Source organism: Apis cerana, linkage group LG1, assembly GCF_029169275.1.
Source record: "Apis cerana isolate GH-2021 linkage group LG1, AcerK_1.0, whole genome shotgun sequence".
Taxonomy (NCBI): domain Eukaryota; kingdom Metazoa; phylum Arthropoda; class Insecta; order Hymenoptera; family Apidae; genus Apis; species Apis cerana.
Window position 1 is genome coordinate 19,470,766 of NC_083852.1, and position 16,007 is coordinate 19,486,772.

Sequence of the window (16,007 nt, forward strand, 5' to 3'; positions counted from 1 at the left end):
CGTCCGCAGACGATCGGATCGCGAGATAACTCTCTCCTTCTCCCCTCCCTCCTTCTTTCTTTATTAATTCACCGGACGTTCTACTCGGCTTATCTACTCGACTCGCCGTTGTACTCCCGACTTGCTTGCTTGTAAATGGGAGCGTGCACGTTTCTTTGGGAAAGTAATCCTTTTGGAAGAAAGGAAATGAAGATTTTCTCAATATCGATGATAAAATTTGGGGAAATGAAATTGGGGAGGAGGATTTTAGAAAAGAACACGAAAGGAGATTCTCGAGTTATATTATATCGAGATGTGGAAACGAGGTGTTAAACGAGGCGAAGAAGAATAATCGTGATGGCTAAGTTCCGAAAATTGTTCGTTCGGCCGCGATCCGGACCGTCGAACGACAAGAAATAGCGCGGGAGGGGAAGTTGGAAGTCTGGGTTAACTTTGAAATTGTTGGAACGGAAGTTACGTGAAATTTCGCGCCAGTCCCGAATAACTGGATGGGAACAATCGATGGTTATTCGCGAGATATTCGCTTTATATTTTCGCCCAATATTTCCCCATTGGCGTCAAAAACATCGATGACATTATTAATTAATATCTCTATACATCAAAGCCTATGGCTTGTTGTGCCGCGTTCGCTGGACAATGGGAAAAAGATCAATTGATGATTGGACACTATTGATATTAATAAGCTTAAAGTTGAAATAATTGCAATATTCATAAAGTGGAAACGAGATTGCATATACTATCGTACGATAAATATTTTCATATTTTCAATTTTCTTTCCCGATTTCACGGTTTTAACGATGATTTGTAATTATAACGAGTCATAATTAGTGGGCTACGGATTTTTATGTTATAATCAAAAGAAAACGTGGGTGGAAAATCGGTGAAAAATGAAACTTTGAATTTTTTACGTGAAAAAAATGCGAGAAGAAGGTAAAAGGTTTTGTTGTCAAAACCCATTGAGAAAATAAAAAAAGAATCGTACCATTCGAGTCCTTTTTTTGATTCATCCAGATATCTCAATCGATCGCCAAGATACAAAGACTCGAAGTGAACATGGCGTAGAAATTATGAATGGGGTCTGCGACCGAGTGACCTACATTTTTTCCTGGAAACACGTACTATGTTTTTCTAGGAATCGCGACTGGAGTTTGGGATAGGTCAGTGAGACGAGGTGCGAGCGAAAAGTCCGAGTAAAGAACGAAGAAGGAACGGGCGTAGTAAAAGGAAAAAAAAAATACCTTTTTCTTTACACGACGATATCTCGGAGACCGAGAGTCGTATCGAGATGAGCAAAAAAGCATTTTAAAGGGGAAAGTTTCGCGCCCCTAATGATCGTTCATTCGTTTACCGGAAGTTATTATCTTCGAAGTTATAGCGATTCAAACTTTTCTTAATTTTAATAGAATTTAATTAAACGTGAGATAAACGATTGAAAAATTATCCTTTTCTTTGCACGACGATATCTCAGGAACCGGAAGTTGTATCGAGATAAACAAACGAGCGTTTTAAAGGGAAAGATTTCGCGTTTCCAACGATGTTTCATCCATCGGCGGACCATCGTTATTTTCGGAATTACATCAATTTAAATATTTCTTCAATTTCGAACGTACAGTTCGATCGTATTTCAAGACACGGTCAACGCGTATAAATACACGCGAGAAAATATCGCGTCCAATCGAGTTATTACTGCAGTTTCAACAACGTTTCGAGGGTGTTCCCACCCTCCTCGAGGAATTTCAACGATCTTAACCGAAACTTAAGAATCTAAATTCGGCAAGAGGGTAGTAACAAAAGGTAGTTCGACGTGAAATTCGAGCTCTGGCTCGTGCATTTAATTGCTATCCCTCTTCCCGTTCCATCATACCCCGTTCTAATCACGGCCTAGAGCCCGACGTTCTCACGGCTCGTATACGATCCGCTCGAGAATTCTCGTTCAATCTTGTGCATCTTTCACCCCGCCCGCTATATTCCTTCGATTCCCTTCTACACGATCCGGAGAGGAGAAGGAGGGGGAGAGGACTATGGCGCGGAGAACGATCTCTCGGAAACTTCGATCGAGCAAGTTTGACGGCCGGGTCGTAACTTTGGACGCGTTCAATATTTCCGAATACGCGGTGGCGGCGTTTCACGGCACGCCATGCCGAGTCCTGGCCATGCCGCCACCTCGAGAAACTTATATACGTGATTTGTGGCCTCGCCTCCACCCCCGGACCGGACCAGATAAATTCGCTTGGGTCAATTTTTTACCGGTTTCCACGAACAATCCCACGCTCCTCCACCTGGTTGTATAACCTGCGCCCGTTCGTGATACCGTGAAATATTGACCACCGGTTCCCTCAAACTCTACGAAACCAGTTTCCAACGCCGAGACGGATATTTAATTTGAAATTTGCAACGATACCACCCCGTGCACGCGATCGTTTACGATGCCACTACTTACGATCGATGCGAGCCAATTTTTATTTACTTATTTATTTTTTTTTTTCTCTGCTATATCCAGTTGCAGTTGGAAAGTTTATATTCAATTTTAAACTTCCAATTTATTCCCTTAACGAGCTAAGACGTATTTTACATAATTCGACCAATTAAAATTTCGACGTGACGAGAAAAATTTGTATACATATTACTTGGTTCAACGCACGTATCAGAGTGATGTAAGAATGCAGTATGACGAGCTGTAAACGCTCTAGGGTTTAATTAATAATAAACGCGATCGCCGAGCTAATGATTCATCCGTTTAACAGCCGCCGTATGGGAAGTTGAAGTCTGTGACAATTTCCCTGTTCCCTAGAGAATACAAGTTGAATTTTCGCGTAAGTCCATCCTAGTTACGATCTAGGGGACACATAGGAACGGACTTGCGGCGAGTTACCCGTCACGCAATTAACGTACAGAAATTGAAGTACCAAAATGAGAGTGGAAGACGGGACAGGAAGGGAACATCGAGGCGGCGACTTGCGAAACGAGTTTAATCGCTTTGTGCCGCTGTTTAGAATTAAACGGGTCGAAAAGTCGCTCGAATCGAATATCCCGAGTCAATATCGATTGAACCATACGGATGACGTGATTTCGGATTTCAATTACATTTCTTTCCACGTTTTGTATAATTGCCCGTAATTTTATATTCTTAATTTCGAACGCGTTCCCCCTTTGACAACGCAACTATATTTCTGTAACGAATACCGATTGTATCATACGAAATCGACTCGTATATTGTGCATATCGTATGACGATACTTATATTATCGCCGCGTGAAAGAGGCCTATTGGCACGTTCTATAAATACATAGTCAAGTATCAATAACGTTCGTTCAACAACGTCTCGTATTTCTCCACCGCTGTTAAAAATTAAAACTAATTTGTTTCTCGTTCCGTTCCGCGCTTCTGTAAGGAAAAAGAAAAAAATAGAATAAAACTGTATAATTGCTCTCGTTGCAATTACCGAAGCGTGCAAAAAAAAAAAAAAAAGAAGACAATCGAGCGAATATAATCTTGGATATCTCTCACATCTCTTGTACGATATCGAATCGGCATTGTGGCATAACGAGTTTTCTTCCTTTCAAAAATTTTTCCACTTTTTCGAAAATTGCCAATCGGTAAATACGATCTCGGCCGATCCCTTCCGAATCTCGTTGTATTTTACAACTTGGTTCTTTGTTTTCTTTTTCCCCCTCTCCCAAAAAATATACGATACCCGCCGCCAGGGACTCGGTCGGGATGTTTTTTTTTGATTTTTGGCGACCGCCTCGAATGGTTAAACCGTTGAAGCGGGGTCGCGAGCTCGGTTGCGTAGCGAGGGTGAAAACGCTCCACCTCGGCGAAAGCCGATATGACCTCGGTGGGTTGCGTTTTGCATCGGCTTTCATCGGATGGGTATTGTCGGCTCCCCTGTCAGACGAGAGCCGACGTTCACCACCGCAAACTACTACCGTCTCTCAGTCCTGTCGAGGAGGGACATCGCGATACGCGGAACTTGTCGGTGCGAGTGACGGAGTAATATTCCTGTCAGGGGATACGAGACGAGCGTAAGGGAATTTTGCGTGATTAATACAAGGAGTTGCATGCATACACACGCGCTCCGGTTTCATTCGACCTCTAATTTCGAGCACGAGAATTAGAGCGAACCGGTGGAAACACACGGGGAATCTTTGCGTTTTCGCGATGGTCGGCGCGCGAGATTGCAATCGAGCGGCTAATTTTGGAAAGCGATAACCGAGCGGCGAATCTAAAGCCGATGGGAGTTACAAGCTGCCCCGTTTAATTTCGAAGCCAATCAGCGAAAGAGACCGCGCGTTTCCCCCTCCCTCCCCTCCTCTTGTCCATCTTTGCTGCACGAATGTGGACCGAAACGCGAAAGAAAATTAGAAAAGAAGGATTTTTTCTCTGCATATGTATATACACCGATAGTATAATTCACTATCCAATTAATCAATTTCACCAATATCGTTCGATTCGCACGAGAACGAAGCCTGGAAAATTCGATTTACGATTACCTCCAATCATTCTGAGACACTTTCTTACAAATATACAATTTCGGATCCGATTTTAAGGGCGATCGGGTACGGTTGAAAAAAGAGACAGAGCAGCAGGGTCGTTGCAGCAGACGGGCGAAAATCGAAACCGTTGGAAAGATCGAGAAATGGAACGATAATCATCGGGCTCGATCAATGGGTCGCGTTGGACCACGATAAAAAGCGGTCAAAAGCAGACGCCGTAAATATAACCGTTGTAACGTTTTCGACGCGGAAAACGTTTAATAAGCGGGACAGCTCACTGTTCGGCTATGACCCGGAGCGATCCTCGTTCCGATTTTCTATCTGGAAAGCCCCTTCTCCCCCCGCCTCCCTCTTCCCTCTCCCTGTCTCTATCCAACCCTCGATCCTCCCGGGGTTTCCCGTCGGACGAGGACGAATGTAACGCGGTCCAACGTGACGTTAATTCGTTTCCAGTGCAAGACGTATGATCCTCCGATAATGGTCCGTTCCCATTTACCCGGTATTCCGCGGCTATCAGCGACCCAAATTGCATACGCGAGACACGCCGCTCGAATCATCGATATTGACTGGTGTCGGAGGGCCGCGTTAATTGCACTTCAGACGTTACCTGACCGGTGGTGGGGCCGAGGTATAATCGCAGCAACGTTAATTTCGAGCCACGTTGCGTCCGTCACTCGACTCTATTCAACGCCTCGTCATTTCTGCGTGGAAAGTGGTGAAGAACCTCGCATAAAATAATAAAAATAACCACTCTCGAGGCCTGGATCACCGGATTCGAGAGAGCTTACTATTGGAAATATCTCGTTTCCCCTTTGGAATTGTCGAATTGCGTTGATTACAAAGAAAATCTTCTTGCGACGAATTTCTTCTTCGTGAAGATCGAGTGTCCTGTTGCGTGCTTAGACACCTAGGATCCATGGGAAGGTGACGTCGAAACACGCGGATGCGCGTCAATAATTATAACCCCCCTTCATCGAGTTAACTTTACGCCGTGCAACGCTGGTTTTGCCGTTTATAACTTCAACGCCGTTGTCTCGTTGCGAGGAAACGAGTGGCGGGGGAAGAAAGGGGTAATCGTTAGGGGGAGGGGCGCTCGCGAGGCTCGATGATTAAGACCTTTCACGATACACGATAACGAGGCTCGCGAATTTCGAGGGAAATTTCCGAGAAATTTGTCCGATGGAACGAACTCTCGTCGTTTCTCCGTCCGTGGAGGAAGAAGGAGGAGGAAGGAGGACGAGGGGGAAGAGGCGAGGAACCGATCGATCCGGTGGGTGGATGGATGGGTGGAGGAGGGCCCGTTGAAACTAATAGATAGGTAATTAGCGGATAATGAAGTGGCTTCCTGCCAGGTGAAAAAAATGGTCGATCCGGGCGGGATAGATCCATTAACGATCGATCGCCGCTTTGTTCTTTGGAATCGCGGTCAAAAGGAAACTTATTACGCTTGTTAAGCCGATTTGCGGCTGGCCCCCGTCGGAGGAAACGACGGTAAATGGGATTATAAAAATCGAAGCTTGCGGATGTAAATCTTTTCGACGATGAATCCCTGTGTCTCGATTGCTTGTTGCGTCGCGCTTTCCAATTGCTGCGAATTATGTTCCGGCAGGAACGATAAACGATAAATACGATACGTCTGTTGTGTCGACTTTGATGCAGATCGCCCTATTATTATTATTATCGTTATTGTTATTATTATTCAGACGCGATAGGATAGTTGGATAGTAGATTCATTGTTTAAATTTTGCTGAAGAGTATTGATTGGAAACGGTATTATCCTGCGCTGGAAATCGGAACCACTACTAGAAATTATAATTACGGTCTTAAAACGATGGTATCTAGATACGTATGTTGAATTACCTATCCATACGATTCATCGATGTTTACCTGTCGATATTATAACGTCAATGTTGGCAAAGTTTTGAGACTCTTAACAGGGTATTATTAATTAAAGCGGTTTATATAATACGTATATATTATACTTAGATATGGAGAAGGGAGAATTAATAAAAAGAAAAAATAACCCAAAGGGATAAGACGGTTTTTGCCGTTACACGGATGCAACTGATGATGATTAGGTTACTTTTAGAATATTAAATCCATCCAACGCATTTGATAATCGCTAACGTTATGCCAATACACTTGATGATCGTCCTACCAACTCGATGACCCGAAGATGAGATCCTCCCTCCCCCTTTTCCAAACGTCGAGGCTGCTAATTAGACGAATAAGATAATTCCTCCTTTGAAACTATAGAAGGGAAAACCAACCGACGTTCCTCTGCTTTTCTTTTCCAGGTGCGGAAGATGTGTTCAGGTTTACGGGGAACGAGACGCACACAGACTACTTTCGGCTGGTACTCCGGGACGGGAACTATCTTCTGGTCGGCGGAAGGTAAATAGAGGATTCATTTGGACCGAGTGCTTTAATTAAAGGACCGTTTCTTCTTATCCGTTTCTTTGCAACCGGGTTTCGAGGGCCCGTGTCCGCGATCGAGGGGGCCTCTCTCTCTCTCTCTCGATCCCTCTCTACGTGTGCCGACTACTTCCTCCCTGAAAATCTCGTTTCTCCCTCCTTTCCTTCCTCGCTTCTCTCTCTCTCTCTCTCTCTCTCCCAAGATGAATTCCAAGACCGGCCACCACCGGCGCTGTTCCCGTTAATGAGATCGTCGAACTTTATTTAGAAACTTCTTTGTACGCTTCTTTTTTTTATTTTTTTTATTGTTTTTTTCTATCTTACGAGCCTTCGAATCCCAAACAGCAGCGGACTTCCTGCCGGTTCTTTAAAAAACTTTATTCCCCTTCCCCCGAGTCGAGGGAGGCTACGTAATTAAAACGCGATATACATCGAAAATCTGGAGCACGGATATCCCTCTCTCTCTCTCTTCCTCTTCTCTCCATTTTCCTTTTATTTAGGTCGGCCAAGGATTTGGCCCCGACTTCTCTTGGACACGTTACCTACGTCTTCTCGTTTCCCCGGGATCATCGGGATGAATCCTCGATCGATTATCCTAAAACCGGATCTTGGACGATTCCCGTATCCGATAAGAAAGAGGGAAATCAATTAATCTTCGCGTTAACCAGAATCTCCGTTTGAATATCCGTTCGTAGTCAAGTTTTGTTGATCGATCAAGTTTGTCCGGGAAAGGAATTACGTCGATTAATTGGCACGCGATTATATATTGCGCACACCTTCTACGATCTTCTCTCGTTTTCGATTCTTTTTTTTCCCCTCCCCTCCCCTTCCAATTGTTTCCCCGCTTCGAAAATCGTCGGCTCAAAGGGAGGATGGGGGGAGAGAGAGGAAGGGAGTTAGGTTAAATCGCGCGCAAATGCGAGGTTTGTCGCGAGACAACGGGGTAAAATTTGCAGCCGGAGACCTCTCCCGGAATATTAATCTCGAAGCGGCCTCCATAAATCTTGGCCCGTTTGTAATAAACGGATCGTGGCTTCGTCGAATCCCCTGTAGAGGTTCTCGTGGCTTTTCCATCGATTTTTTCCTCTCTCTCTCTCTTTTTTTGCGCCTCGATTCGAACGCGATGGTCGCGATGTTTCCTGGGGATCTCCCACAGCCACCGATAAGCGAAACGGAGGTAAAACGACGCGAAACGGTGATTAATGCATCCGAGGATCCTACACCGTGTAGAGAAAAGAAAAAAAGAAAGAGAGAAAGAAATAAGTGGAGAGATACGCGCTCAAGATTCGGAGGAGTGGCGCTTATTTAACGGAACACGAGGAGAAGGAATTCGAAAATTCGCCGGATCTCGCGTTCACCTCTCGCCCTTAAATTCTTCCGTGAAATCGTTTGCATCGCGATGCTATATCTCTGGCGTCTGTCATCGCCATCTGTTTTTTTTAAAAAGAAACAAGAGAGACGAAGAAGGAGGAGGAGGTGTTCGAAATAAGACGAGGGAGGCTGATTAGTTTCGTTAGGGTCGAAAAATAATTTTTTTTCTTTCTATCCGAGTTGGTAGATGATGAACGTGCATTTGCAGTGAGCGGGATAGGAGCAAGGATAGGAGGAGGATTAACACGGGGGAATATTATTTTGAACGTTTGTGCGGTTTGAGTAATTAAAATCGAGGTATGAGAAATGTGTTTAGAAGAAAATAGAGTAATAAAGAAATGGCAAATATTGGAGTTGGGTTATTTAAAAAATTTTATTACGCAAGGATTTAATACAAGCATACATTGTATGATATCACGAGGACGTTGTTTGCGATAATTCAGATACAATTGAAATAATTAAATAATAATTAGATAGGAAATTTTTGTTTTGACAATGATTTTTGATTTTGTATAATTTGTTAATTCTTTTGCATGAAATATAACAATATTTTTATTAAAATGCAAAAATTTGTAACCCATTTGATTTTTTTTTATTTTTTATTTTTTTTATCTTGAAAGATACTTATTTTTGCAAAAATTTCAATTTTTTTATCAAAAAAATTTTATTTTTTCACATATTCACGAGTATACCTGTCAAGTAGCATTAATTTATTTATTTAAATGGCGGGTATTTGAATGAAATTTTTTATTAGAAAATTGTGAAAATTAATAGAGTTATAATGATTGTTAAGAAATAAATTTGAATGTATTTTTCTTTTTTTCAAATACGCTTATCAAAATCTGTCGAAACGATAATTCTGTCAATTTTCAATCATTTTTTTATTTAGTAATACGTGTAACTGACAGGATTGTCATTGTTATGTCGTATCGTTATTTGATTTTTAATTTTTTGAATTTTTATATTCACATAAAAAATCAATTTCTTTTTTAAAATAGAATATTTAATTTTTTTTTAATTTTTAAAAATTTGAAAATCGGCCTTCGCATACCATAACAATACGGCACGATTCAATAAAATTCCGCCCTTTTCCATATTGAACAACTGTGTGACCCAGAATCGTGCCTGTGCACAGTGTTTCATACATATGGGTATTCGAAACGAAATTTATAACCGTGCATAATATAATATACCATTTCTGTAATAAAATAATATATAATTCGATACAATTTCATGCATAAAATAATATATAATATAATTCTATTAAAAATAATTGGACTGACCTTGATCTTTTATCGAATAAAAAGGTTTTTTTTCGCATTTTAACATCCCCTATTGTCAATTGTACCGACTGATCAAACAATATTTTTGATCGGAGCATTTGTTTCATAAAAGAACTGGCGGAAATATCCGAAAAATGATAAAACAATCATATGGTGTTCCATCTATACGTAGTCCAAGCATTTTAAAAATATTAAACAGTTAATCCCTTTTTATTTTCTTTTTTTTTTCGAACAACGATATTAAAGTATTATATCACACTTTGTCATATGTAAATTCGTCAATTTCATTGAACGCAATATACAATCTTTTCGAATCTCTGCAATCCCTTTTCCCCCGAAATATCAAATCGAAAAATCAGCCTTCATCTCAAACTCGAATACCTCGAAAGCAAAAAAATTCAGTGAAAATGATGGCTTTCTGTTCTGAGAGTGTATTTTCAATATCCCTCCCTTTTCACAGAAATCTCGTGCACAATCTGAGCCTGACCGATTTGACCGAGCAGCAGAGGTTGACTTGGTACTCGACCGACAGTGACGTGAAGATGTGCCTGGTGAAGGGCACGCCGGAGGAGAACTGCCAGAACTACATTCGCATCCTCGTCAAGACGGACGCGAACACGTTGCTTGTGTGCGCGACTAACGCGTTCAAGCCGATGTGCCGCGACTACGGGGTGCACGCCGGCAATTACACGATACTGAAGGAGAAGGGTGGCCAGGCGATGTGCCCGTACGACCCGAGGCACAACAGCACCTTCGTTTACGTGGACGGGGAGCTTTACACGGGCACGGTGGCCGATTTCGCGGGGATGGACCCGATCATCTACAGGGAGCCGCTCCAAACCGAGCAGTACGACTCCAAGAGCCTAAACGGTGAGTGTTAATTATTTTCCCTTCCTTTCTGATTTAATCAGATTAAGATGGATCGAAAAAAGCGTACGAAGCGAGCGAAACGTTTGAGAAATTGAAAAGAAAGGGAAAAGAAGATAATAATAATAGGAGGAGGTGTTTCGTGAGGCAGGAAATGGCGGATGACGTTAACGCGCGATTAAAGATTAAAGATTGCGAGGAATAAGAGCGCGACGAGTGTGCAGCTGGAGCGTTTTCGATGATGGAAAAAGGTCGGTGGCCGGGAAAGAATTTATTACTACGTGTACTGAAACGTTCCTGAAGCTGTGGAAGCGCTTTTAGACGGGGAAGGGACGAAAAAGTTATGCCTTAAACTGGAAGAGTTGCTCGCTCGAACGGAAGCTCGATAGCCAAGCGTTTATCGTTTCGAGCACGCTTACCGGATAATCCAAAACTGGGAACCATAGAGAGAATTCAGCCTGCATTGGTTACGCGCTACTTATGCAAACGGTGCATCGTATGCATAATATAAAAAGTAACGGGATGGGATAATATGTAAATTCGAAAACCCGAAAAAAAGATTCGAATTAATAACTTTTTTTAAAAATCAACTAACAAATCGACGTGGTGCAAGATTTCTGATAAATAAATTTTAATTTTGGAAATAAAAAAGAATAAATAATATTTAGAGAAATCAAATCGATACTGAATACCATCATCAAGCGTATTTTCGCAATCGATCATTTTTGATCGAAAGTTCAAATTCAATGGACAGACACATCGTGAATCGTGTACGATACCTGTTACAAAAAATTGCCAATAATAATAATAATCCATAAATATTCTATCATAGACATCACTTTCAAAAAAATCAATAAAAAGGAACGAATCTTGTTACTTTTCTTGACACATACGCGATGATTGGCTCGAGATATTCGATCTCGATTCGGAAAAATTAGAACCTGCGCTTCGATTCCTTTTACTTACTCGTCGAAGTTTTGCACCCTGTAAAATGACACTCACTCAGGAATGCCGCGCGACCATGATTTTCAATCCGCAAAGTCTAATTCCGAGATTAACAACGCGTGCACCGAATTTCGTCCAACGACTTATTATTCCAATACGATATTATTCCTTCTGTATTTCTACAATGACAAGACTCTCTTCCCAAAGTCTACGACCACTCCTTTTCTCTCCTTCCACTTTTCTCGGTCGATCTCAATCGTTATTAACTACTTTATCAACCGATACACCCGTAAATTGTAAACGCCTCTTTTACAACTTAGGGGAGAGAAGTTACGGTTCCCCTGCGAATTTGCCGAATTTGTCGGAATATTTATTTATCCGGGACCGGGTCAGCCAAGAGGAGAGGAGAATTATAGCGGGGGGGAAGGGGTGAGGTGCGCGTGGAAATTTTTTTTACGAGACCGACGCGAGATCTTCGATCCATGAAAACTTTGGGGAAAGGGGGAAGTAAAGAAGTGGGGAAGAAAGAGGGAATGCGTCACCTTATTTCCACGGTTTCACTCGTCCGCTCGAGCATTTTAATTGAACGGTGTACGGACGCTAATCAAGTTTCTCCGTCCGCTGGATAATATTGATTTTTCCCTCGGTTCGTTGAAAATTCAACTCTTTCTCTCTTTCTTTTTTTTTTTTTTCTGTTCGTTCATTTCGCTCGCGTTCACCTCTTCGTCTCGCTCATCGCTCGGAATTTTCGTCGCTGAATGTAAAAGCGAAAAGTTTGGCACGGGGGAAAAAATATATATATATATATTTATGTGGAGCTCTACGAGAAATTTTTATTTTTTACCGAATAATTGTGCATCGTTACTATTTCCAGCCGAACGATCATCGAAAGCTTTCCATCACTTCCATCGTCGTTTCGTCGAGCGCCATCGCGTTCGTAATCCATCCCCGATTTTCGATCGAACGATCAATCGTTCCATAAATATCTAGATCGTTTTTTTCCTAATCGCGGAGAACTAGGAGAGAAGGCGATAAGGACGAAAATCTCTCCCCTTCTCCATTTTGTCTTCCGATTGTACGACGCGATGAGAAAGACAGTTGGACGGTGGCGAGGGTTGATGCGGAGGGAGAGCGGGTTAAGATGAATCAGCGGGAGTGTAAAAAGGGACGGTGAAGTGGAGAGGAGAGGAGGCGGCACGGAGAGAATGAAAGAAAATTTATTGGCCAGAGCATGGCAGGATCGGTCGGATATATATACTTACGTGGCGCGCGAGATTAATATTACTTTATGAATCCTAAGAAGCTTATGAAAACCCTGTCAAGTTAATAAATCGATAAAGTTTTCTCACTTTATCGGGCGCTCGTGTACACGACTGATCCCTGAGGAGAGTGGAAGAAGGAAAAAGAGGGTGTATCGATGGAGAAGAAGAGAGAGAGAGAGAGAGAGAGAGATAAAAATTGAGAGCGAAAGAAGAAGGCAAGAGAAAAGGGCAGATATAAAATAAAACGTTACGTATTCGTGGTCGGCTTACTCTCCCTCCTTCCTTGTTACATCGTCCAAGATGTCCCATCCTTCTTCCAGACTTGGATGCTTGGAAATTGATTTTTACCCTCCGATCGTTGAAAATCTGGCGATCCACCCCATCTCGAGGTAATGATTTTTTAACGAGGATCCAATGCCAGCCTGAAACAACGCCGGATTATCCGATCCCCTCGACCCTCTTTCCGATTTTTCGAGGCTGGCTTGCCAACATTTTGCAACTTACTGCGGCTCTATAAGATAGAGCGCGGCCTCGCTGTATATTTAATCGAGGCCCGATCTCCTCCCGATTGTCACGTTCGTTTATTCATAAGGGGAGAGGGGGAAACTTTACGACCGCCATTCACCACTCGTGTCCCCACATGTAACCCCTATGTAACAGTGGCGTAATACGGGGGCACGTATTCTAATTCCAGCGCCAAACTTTGTCAACTCCATGGCCCAGGGAGACTTCGTCTACTTCTTCTTCCGGGAGACCGCCGTGGAGTACATCAATTGCGGCAAGGTAAGCGATAGATAATATCAAGGATTATTTAATTCGCTTCGACCGATCTTCGATGACGGTATAACAATGAAAGGAAATTTTCTCACTGTTCCTCGAATTTATCTTTGCAACAATAGCGGCTGCTCATTCCACCTTTTCTTTTTCCTTTGCAGACCGTCTATTCTCGCGTAGCGAGAGTCTGTAAATACGATCGAGGTGGTCCGCATCGATACCGCAATAGGTGGACCTCGTTCCTAAAATCCCGTCTTAATTGCTCCGTTACCGGAGACTTTCCTTTCTACTTCAATGAGATACGTAAGTAAAATCCTCTCTGTACAATTTGATCGATCCTCGATAAAAGTCGAATCTCGAGGATCTATCTATCTTCTATCGACTCTAAAGAAAGAAAAATTCAAATTCCATGCGTTTTCTCTTTGATGAATTTTAATGAATTGCTCGAGCGTTGCCACGTATTACTTTAGAGTTTATCATCCTTCCTTTCCAAAGGAACATACTCGGTTTACGGGCGCAATTGCGAGATTTGATTTTTCCGATCACGCATTTGTTCGACACGGCGAGTCGCGGCGTCATTGATTTCAAATGGTTGGGAGGGATAAATTTTCCAAAGCATTCGCCGGCACGCTCGTAAACGTCCTCGGGATGCGGGCGAGGCCGCGCGAACAAAGAGGGTCGGGAATCACGGCGCGCGTTATTTTCAGAATCGACGACGGAATTGATATCGGGCCAGTACGGCAATAAGTCGGCGCAGTTGATATATGGGACGTTCACCACCCCGGTGAACAGCATAAGCGGCTCGGCCGTGTGCGCCTTCTCCTTGCAGGACATCACCGACACGTTCAAGGGCAATTTCAAGGAGCAGAGCGCGATCAACTCGAATTGGCTGCCGGTGCAGAGCACCAAGGTGCCCGACCCAAGGCCCGGCCAGTGCGTCAATGATTCCCGATCTCTGCCCGATCTCACCCTCAACTTTATCCACACGCACTCCCTAATGGACGAGCTGGTCCCGAGCTTCTTCGGCCAACCCATCGTCATTCGCACCAGTTTCCAGTAAGTGGCGTATCGTGGTTACTCGAGGATCAAATTTTATTTATACGCGGAGATGGGATAGTAAATTCTTTTATTTCTTTCGTACGTATTTTAGAATAGTATACATTTCGAAGAAGGAATTCCGAACGTACATTTTAGATACGACGTTGAGATATATATAAATATTATGTTAAAATGAATATTTCATTGAGATATAAGCGAACGGTATTTCGAATAATAATAACTTCAATACAAACAGTTGAATTGTTAACGTGAAATATGAGGAGATACTCGTTCTATTTTTCAATATATAAAGAGTAAAATTTGAAAAATAGAACATATTTATATTCGATGCTTCTTCCATTTTTTAATCAAACGAGGAACGGATAAATATTCTATTTATTTACGTAAAATCCAAGTATAATTAGAATCTTTTCGATATTCCATTAAAAAAGTATACACCTCGAAATATTACCATTCGCTTGTACGAACCTTCGAATTACTTTCACATTTTTCTTTCCTTTTTCCTTCTTACATACGAATCGATCGAATCACACTCGTTTCTCACCGAATCGTTACAGTTACAGGTTCACGCAGATCGCCGTCGATCCCCAGGTGAAGACCCCGGGCGGCAAGACGTACGACGTGTTGTTCATCGGGACGGACAACGGGAAGGTGATCAAGGCGGTGAACGCCGAGTCGGCGGACACTCACCTTAAGGTCAGTCCCGTGGTGATCGAGGAGATCCAGGCGTTCCCCTCTACGGTGCCCGTGCGAGGCATCAAGGTGGTGAGGGCGTCGCAGGCGGGCGACGGCCTCGAGGACGGCCGACTGGTCGTGATCGCCGATAGCCAGGTGCAGGCGTTGAGGCTGCACCGTTGCTACAGCGATAGGATCTTGTCGTGCGGCGAGTGCGTGGCCCTTCAGGACCCGTACTGCGCCTGGGACAAGGTGGAGGGCAAGTGCAGAGCTTTGGTCGGGCCGGCCGCCACAGACGCGAGCAGATTCCTTCAGAGCGTCGCGACCGGGTTGCACGCCTCCTGCCCGCCCAGCAAAAGTCTGAACAAGGACGCCGGCAGCGTTGGCGCCATCTCCGCGAACCAGAATAAATTCCCACCCGACTCGATGATCCCCAACAAGGAAGGCCAAGGGGGGGAGATCATCAATATCATGCAGGACGAGGAGCAGGACAATTCAGGTAGACATAAGCCAAATCTCTCCCTGCGCGATATATATCGATCGTATGTACGGAGGAGGGAAGCTTTTCTACTTTTCAACTCTCGACTTTTTATTTCACGTGGCACATATTTCGAATTTTAATTCGAGAACGAATCGGATTGACCGCAGGTCCGGAGGTATCGGCGGCGGACTCCCCCCCTCCGCAATACTCGGTGGAGACTCTGGTGATGGCCGTGGTGGCTGGCGCGTTAGCCGCTCTGTTAGTCGGCTTCGTGGCTGGCTACCTGTGCGGCAGGAAATGTAGAAAGGACGAGGACGATAATCTGCCGTATCCGGACACGGAGTACGAGTACTTCGAGCAGCGGCAAAATGTGAACAGGT

The 16,007-nt window shown here is 43.5% G+C and overlaps 1 protein-coding gene across 2 annotated transcripts in view; it reads left to right on the forward strand.

The window, feature by feature from the left end:
* LOC107993064 (semaphorin-1A) overlaps positions 1 to 16,007 on the forward strand; it is a 154,227-nt gene that overhangs the window by 135,588 nt on the left and 2,632 nt on the right. For both annotated transcript variants that reach the window (XM_028664445.2, XM_062087393.1), the window contains exons 3-9: positions 6,793 to 6,889; positions 10,025 to 10,434; positions 13,333 to 13,421; positions 13,574 to 13,715; positions 14,120 to 14,468; positions 15,029 to 15,645; positions 15,795 to 16,005. In XM_028664445.2, coding sequence (XP_028520246.2) covers positions 6,793 to 6,889; positions 10,025 to 10,434; positions 13,333 to 13,421; positions 13,574 to 13,715; positions 14,120 to 14,468; positions 15,029 to 15,645; positions 15,795 to 16,005 — 1,915 coding nt within the window. The remainder of the gene's footprint in view (positions 1 to 6,792; positions 6,890 to 10,024; positions 10,435 to 13,332; positions 13,422 to 13,573; positions 13,716 to 14,119; positions 14,469 to 15,028; positions 15,646 to 15,794; positions 16,006 to 16,007) is intronic.